Source organism: Pelodiscus sinensis, chromosome 1 (genome assembly GCF_052426305.1).
Source record: "Pelodiscus sinensis isolate ZL-2025 chromosome 1, ASM5242630v1, whole genome shotgun sequence".
Classification (NCBI taxonomy): Eukaryota; Metazoa; Chordata; order Testudines; family Trionychidae; genus Pelodiscus; species Pelodiscus sinensis.
The window spans coordinates 95,791,215-95,798,652 of record NC_143052.1 but is presented as its reverse complement, the minus strand read 5'-3'; the positions used below and the strand labels follow the sequence as shown (position 1 = coordinate 95,798,652).

Genomic DNA, 7,438 nt, shown 5'->3' with positions numbered 1-7,438 from the left:
GATGAACAGGTTAGGTCAGGATGGAAGTGTGAAAGGCCTGCCTGCGTTCTGACAGTATTCTCAGCCTGTCTGTCCTGAGCTTTACAGTTATCATTTTTTTAAAGCCCCTCTCTTCTCTCAAATTAAAAACCAAAAAATGCAAAATTATTTCCCAAGGGGATCGGGCATGAAAACCAACAACATTCACAGAGACCCAGTAAACAAGCACTCAAGACACATCAGACTGGTGTTTCTCTCTTTTATTTAAAAACAGTGCTTCATTACCATTTGCAAAGGGTGAGGAAGGGCTCCTCCCTTGCTTAGAGTTTATAAAAGCCAGCAACATGATCAATAATTTATACACATGGATAGTAATACAAAAAAAAAAGGAATAAAAGCTAAAGATCTAACTACTCCGACCTTCACAATTCCAGCTACTTGATAATAATAGGAGTAACCCAATGAATACTGTATGGTCTGAAAGCTACTATACAATATGATACTTAATGAGGGGGGCAGGAAGTTAGAGATGGTCACAAAGCCCTGGGATGCAGACACTGCTTCTCCAGAGTCAGCAGAGAAATGGGACCCTGAACAAGCGGCTTAGGCGTCCTAGGAAATGATACAGGGGAGAGGAAAGCATCCAGTTATGATGCATCCTATGCCCCAAGGGTACCTGGCAATGGAAAGGTGGTGGGGAGACCGCATGAAGGGGCGAGTCAGTCGTTGCCACTGGAGGTTCTGTGGAATTTTAGCCTTGCACTGAAAAGCTCCAAGTCTCAGCAGATCAGCCCGTGAGGTCAGTAAACTCTCCACCAGCTCCATATCGCTCTACAGCCCTGGTTCTCGTTTGCTATCGGCCCCAGGTTTTTTTGCTCCAGCTATTTACAAGCAGAATTGATAACATAAAAAGAAAAAAAAACAAATCATATCCCCTGGGGTAAAAGAGGATTACTTCGTCACTTGAGAATGCAGCCAAACTGAGCTGCCAAAACTACAACACGCGCGCGTGTACACACAAAAAATACTGTCAAGAGAAAAATAGAAGAAAGTGACTGAAGCTGAGACAATGGGGGAGGCCAGATTCCCTTAACAAGGGAAGAAACTGACCCCCTCTCATCCCTATCCCCCCAAAAAAAATCAGGCAAAAGAGAGACTTGTTGACCAGCTTTAGAATCAATCTGTAGATTACTGGCACTTTGCAGATTGCCAGTCAAATGAATACTCAGGTGGACGGCTTCATACATCAGCAATTTCCTTAAAGGCAAGGTTTTGCCTGATGTATTCTTACTCAGCTACCAGTCCTTGCCAACTGGCTGCACTGGCCCTGACCTTATTTGTCATCTTCCTGTGTAAGCATTCATCGGTTGCTGCCAGAAACATGGGTAAGACAACAACTGCAGGTGGTTACAACACATCAGGAATGTCCTCCTCCACTGTGAGTGGTGGCAACCGATTTAGGCATTGGACGTCTTCATTCTATTTGTTTTGTGTCCGCTGTGTGCTCTGGGGAGAGGCGTTATATTGCATACAGGAAGGATTCCGCCATGGAGGACACCCAGAGCCTACTTGAAAAGGGCCCCATTTCACACTCTGGCTATCACATTCCTGCATGCTTTGTCAACTTGTGATTTCATTATAGAATAACATAAGTTGGGGGTGGGGCAGTCAGTAGGGTGGGGGCAAGGAGGGAGGAGCTTTTCAGACAGTAACATCACCAAAAAATAGTGTTTTATGCAACAAAGAATCAAGTCTCACTGGTGTATATACTACAAAATGTTTGACATTTCCAAGAGCATGACAAAATAAAAACACACCAAAGTTTACATTGGATGTTCACCTTGTTCACTAGTTTGTTTGTTTGTTTTTTCTCCTATTTTAAAACAGTGCAAACAAGTAACACACTCTTTAAAAACAACTTCCTCCTGCACCAAGGCATGGATTCCTCAGACGTGGCCATACTAGAGGGGCACAAGTAGCAAGTTCTTGCCTAAGCTGCTTGTGTGGTGTACCTTTGGAGCTGGACTCAGCAAAAGAGGAGTTCCCCGGGGCCAACTTTTCCCCCTTCTCGAATTTCTAAGTGCTCCTCTACACCTATTCTCTACTTGTCTTTTCCTTAGGGATCAGGAGGAGTAAACGGGAGATAAATGAAGGTTTGCAAAGTCTCTACGGTGCCTACAGATCAGAACTCCAAAAGCCGCAATAGCCAGGGCCTCATTTAAGAATTATTCTTACCACAAGGTTGCTAGGCTATAAAATAGTTTTATAAACCATGTTAGACCACAGTTAGGCCCTCCCTATATTGGGATTTGGGCCATTACTCAGATCTCATGTAGAACTCTTCACCTATGGGTGTCAAAGTGCTTCACAAAGGTGGATAAAGTATCACTATCCCCACTTTGTGGATGGGGAAAACTGAAGCACAGATGGATGAACTAACCTGCACACTGCAGGGTCACGAGCAGAATCTAGATTAGTCCACTTGCAGCCAAATGCCCCATCCCACTAGTCTCCTGCCTCCATAGCACTGGGCTGTCTAACCAAGTACATAATTTAAAAGCATGGTTTTGGCTAATACGGTTGAACTCTGTAGACGGAACCCCCACATGACTGCCTGTCTTCCAAATGACTGGTTATTAAGCGGTTAGTAATTGGGACACTAAAGAGCATGTCTACACACAGAAGTCGTACTGCTTTACCTACACCAGAGTAGTTAAAGTCATACAACACCCCTAGTGTGGACACAGTTATATATATATATAGGTGCCTTATGCTGATACAGCTTATTCCCATGTCGAACAAGCTATACTGGTATAGCACACCTTTATACCACAATAACAGCACTCACATTAGGAACTGTACCAATATAACTATATCATTAAAATCACCCTTCTAACCAAACCAGTTGTACTGGTACAAATATTACGGGTAGACCAGATCTAACTGACTAAGCCAAACTGTGTTTGAAATTCTTGAACAATGACCATTACAGGGCAGAAGTGCTAGATATTCTCAGTGAATAAAGCCTGCCCCAGTTCTACTACTATTTCCCTCATCCCGGTAAAAAGCGTGAGTATAATTAATTCTGCATAGGGAGATACAGGCCTTCCTCAATCTTTGGGACAATTGATACTTCAAAGATTGATACACCCAAGGCTTGACTAATCTGAATGGAAATCGGTCCTTTGTATCATGAGCCAATTCATGAAATGTCATCTGTGGGATCAGAGTCATTGTGCCTGCAAGAGGGAGGAAAGGAGAGAAGAGGCTCTCGCTTGCCATGGTACAGCATTCATAGGAGCAACTCTGCTGCACAAGTTCAGCTGTGGCAAAGTTGTCTGGGAGGCCTTGGCTTTGGAAAAGTATCACCTAGACTGTATGGATGGTAACTGTCCAGAATTACAGAACCAACTCCTGTAGTCAGCTAGGCAAAGGGCTCAACTTCCCCCAGTCCCTCATCATGGACTACAGGAATCAGGGAAACCCAGGTGCTTATACACTGAAGGGCCGAGAGCAGTGATTAACAGATCAGAGCAGGCCAGACACTGATGCATCAGGGGTCTGGCCTTTGTGGATCTGAAGTTGGTGATGGTGGGTGCTAAAGCAGTAGGTGACCCACCCTCTGCAAAACCCAGGCACTTGTGTAATGAGAACCCAGATTCCCAACAGAGTTTAGCTGCCAAGCACAGCTTCTACTTAGAGCAGAAAAGTGTTCAGCCTTGCCTACAGATTGAGAGGCAAGAGGGCAACCAATTACATGTTGCACTGCCATGGTGCAGGAGCGCTCTTGAGAAAGCGGAACTTAACCTTTCAAAAGCTACAGTCAGAACCAGCTGAACTGGGACACACGAAAGGGGCCAAAGCAGCTGCCACTGTAGAGCTAAGCAAGTTGAGTCCTCTCACCTTTTCCCACACTGTGGCCCCACGGCATTAGCAATTTCTCTCTCCTTCCTGAGACTAAGGGAAGAGACATCCCTCTAGCATCTTAGGTGTGGGAATGATCAACTCCATTTCAGGCTTTTGCTGTGTCTCAGCTCCAGAAGGGAATCCCTCATCTGCCACATGATGGAAATTGGCTTCCCTTCAATATGACGCTAGAAGTTCTACTCGAAATTTTTTCCCCATTCAACCAGTAAAAGCCAAAAATCACACCATCCCCCTCATTTCCTTGATTTTGTGAAAGCCCCAACACCCCACTCCCCCCATCCCATTTTCAATCTAACTAAAATATTTATATACAAACAACAAAAATTGTCATAACTGCAACAAACCAAACTTTGGCTTGAAAAAAAAAACCCAAAACAAAACACAAAAAAGTGGCCAACAGGCTGGCAGTTTGGTGTCCCCTTGTTTTAGCTATTCTTTTATAGAATCAATAGCTTTAGGGTCTCTAGCTTAACTAATGTCTCCCTGATCCTTCCCATTTCAGCACCTCCTTCCTGCTAGGCACAGGGAGGACATGTGCTGCGGGAAAGAGCAAAGATGTGTGTCGCACATGGCTGGGTCAGTGCACCGCGCAGACAGCGCTGCTCACTAACAATGCTTGCAGTTCAACGCGCCTGGTTTCCTATTCTGATATCAACTGTTGCCAGAGAAGCAAGTGTATGATGGCAGGTATTCAAAAGCTCTAGCTACAAATCCACATCCCACAGAGCCCTTCTGCGGGTGAAAAGTTGCCCCGAACCAATTCAGCTAGACAAGAGAGCCAAATGAATTGTGCTTCTCTCTCTGTTTCTCTAGGGTCTAGGGTTAGATAAAGCTTCATAGAAGAGTTGCTGGGAGCATTACAATAACTAACGACTGGAGGGGAGACTACTCATCCTCTGAGTTCTAAAATCAAGTTCAGATGTTGACAGCAATGACTCCCTGACACAGTGCTGCTCCTTGAAGTAACCTAAAAAATACCTGCTTTTTAAAACAAAAGAATCACTCTAGTTACAAGTGCAGAAGGGAGATGACCGTGGGAGTTATGGAGCCCTTCTAAATAGTCTCTCTGCTTTAGAATCTTACAATCTGTAGTGTAAATGTGGACTGAGCTGTCTAGGTGCTCTTTGTCAGATACCGTGAGGCTGGGCGAATGGCCACTGGGACTCTAGATTAAATATTTAAGGGCCTCAAATAGATGTAGGAGATGGGAGGTTCGTAGGATTTCAGAGCTTGTACAAACTGCTCCTGCCTAGTCTCAGACATCTGAGCTATACAAAATCACATCAGGAAAAATGTTCTGACATAAAACACACACTCTCTTGTCCCTCTGCAGCTGATCCATGACTCATTTTTGTTGTTGTTGCTCACACTAACCTAAATGATTTATTTGCGATAATGCCTGAATTGGAAGAGGGACCATGAAGGCTGAACCTCAGAGCAGCGCAGTGTAGCACTGATACAGAGTTCTTTTGCCAGCTTCCTCACCCAGAAAGCTGCAAACACTCCATAAATCTAGCCACGCTGATGTCTGAGACACAAGCACTCTCAACCATTGCCTCAAGCTCTGCCGTTACAGGCCCACATTTGTAGCATCACACCAAAAAACCTTCAAGGAAATAAGGGAACAGAGAAAGACCTTTGAAAGCAGAGGGCAAGGGAAGGACAATTACAGTCCTGTAGTGGACAATAGTCTATTAGGATTAGGTGTGGGGGGAGGGGAAGAGATGTCCAGAATTCATTTCAAAATCTTGTGTCACCTCCCTCCCCCTGCAGTTAATAACCGAAGTCTTTGGGCAAGTTTGGGGAATTTTCTCTTGCCACCTCTCCAATCCTGACACTGCTGAAACTTCCAAGCATGTGCATGCCAGATGGTGATAAAATGCTGGAAGTCTCTGCATCTCCCATCTTTTCAAATACAAAGGACTATTTCTCACCAGCATGTGGGTTCCAGCCGCAGCCAATTAACATGTCCCTCCAAAGGACAGAAACACAGCAAGAAGAGGCTCTCCCTCACAACCTCCTGTCTCACAGGTGCCAAGCACCAGACCCAGGTAAGTAACTTTGTCCACGATTAGTTGCATGATATTGGTTCCTAACATCTTTCCTCATCATTCCGTGATTGGTAGGATAAGCTGTGCACCAACATACAGACACGATAATGCATTATTTTTTACCACAGTTAAAAAACAAAAAAACAAAAAAACAAAAAAAGCACAATCTTTGGAACAAAAGAATTAAAGGCAGAAATTTAAAGGAAAAATACATATTCAAAGAACATAGTGAGGTATAAAAAAGTATTTTCTCTTTTGTTTTTTTTTTTGTTTGTTTTGTTTTTCCTCCTCATCTTGCTATAGAGTTCCTCTACTAGTAAATATTGCAATAGCCAGGCCTCATGAACTGGGGGGCTGTCCCACTTGCAGGGGGCTCACGTCACTTCAGTAGGGGGCAAATCGGCTGTAGCCACCTCGGTATAAACTCGCCTGCAGAAGTTAAAAGAGCAAAGAAAAAGTGATTAGGAGCTGGGGAAAGAAACATTCAAAACAATGACAAAAACTCCGAAAGGGAATGGAGAGTGTGTGTCCTGGCACTGATCTACCACCTCTGGTGTTGCCCACTGGTTTATGAGTTAGGAAAATCAGAAAAAACAGATGGCGATCTCAGGTGGGACAGTTTCAAAGTTAATTGAAAGTAGAGTTGAGCAAATCTCCCAATCCAAACAGGTTCAAAGACAGGCGTAGGCATTAATTTTTGATGGGGGCCACTCCAATATTTTGATAAGTGGTCAAGGGCCGCACTTTTCTATGGAGAAAGTGCAGGGTCCAGGACAGGAATTCGGGTGCAGAAGGGAGCTTGACATAGGAGATTGGGGTGCAGGAGAGACTGTGGGGTCTGAGAGGGAGTTTGGGAGAAAGAGTGGTTTGTGACCTGAGGCAGGGGATTGGGGTAAGGATGTTAAGTAGTGAGTAAATGACTAATTGTGTACTCAATACAATTTGTATCAAGTACACGATTAAATCATCAAGGAGCCACTGCAGCTCTGCAGTTTATACGTAGTAAGTGCCAGGTACGCAGGCAGCAGAGTTCATACTATATTTAAAAGGCAGAGCCTCAGCAGGAGTAGGTCTGGGACCCAGAGCGAGCTGGGAGTGCTACAGCCCCTGCTGCCAGTCCAGACTGCTGTGGCTCTGCCTTTTAAATGGCAGGTGGCTCTTACCACATTTAAAAGGTAGAGGTGTAGACCAGCTCCAGCTCCTTTTAAGCCGGTTTCCCACAGCACCGACTCCTGCTTTCCTGCCCCTGGGCAATGGGGTGGAGAGGGGTGGGGTGGGAGAGAGGGGGAGAAACGCGAGTTGACTGTTTGACTACTCTTTTACATTGGGGTGTGTCCAGGAGGGGGTATGGGTGCAGAGAGCATTCTAGTCTGGGGGAGGGTTTAGGAAGGGTGCAGGGTCTGGAAGAGGGAGTACTGGAGTACTAGCTCATCCCAAGTACATAACAGTTTTTTCGGGCAATACAGATGAGCGGGCACGGA

General features: G+C 44.9%; 1 protein-coding gene across 19 annotated transcripts in view; it reads right to left on the bottom strand.

Annotated features, from left to right (window-relative positions):
* Nucleotides 1–224: 224 nt before the first annotated feature.
* Nucleotides 225–7,438, bottom strand: part of RBFOX2 (RNA binding fox-1 homolog 2) — a 275,113-nt gene continuing 267,899 nt past the window's right edge. For all 19 annotated transcript variants that reach the window (XM_075937907.2, XM_075937889.2, XM_075937897.2 and 16 more), the window contains one exon: nucleotides 225–6,386. In XM_075937907.2, the coding sequence (XP_075794022.2) occupies nucleotides 6,342–6,386 (45 nt within the window). In that variant the 3' untranslated portion in view covers nucleotides 225–6,341. The remainder of the gene's footprint in view (nucleotides 6,387–7,438) is intronic.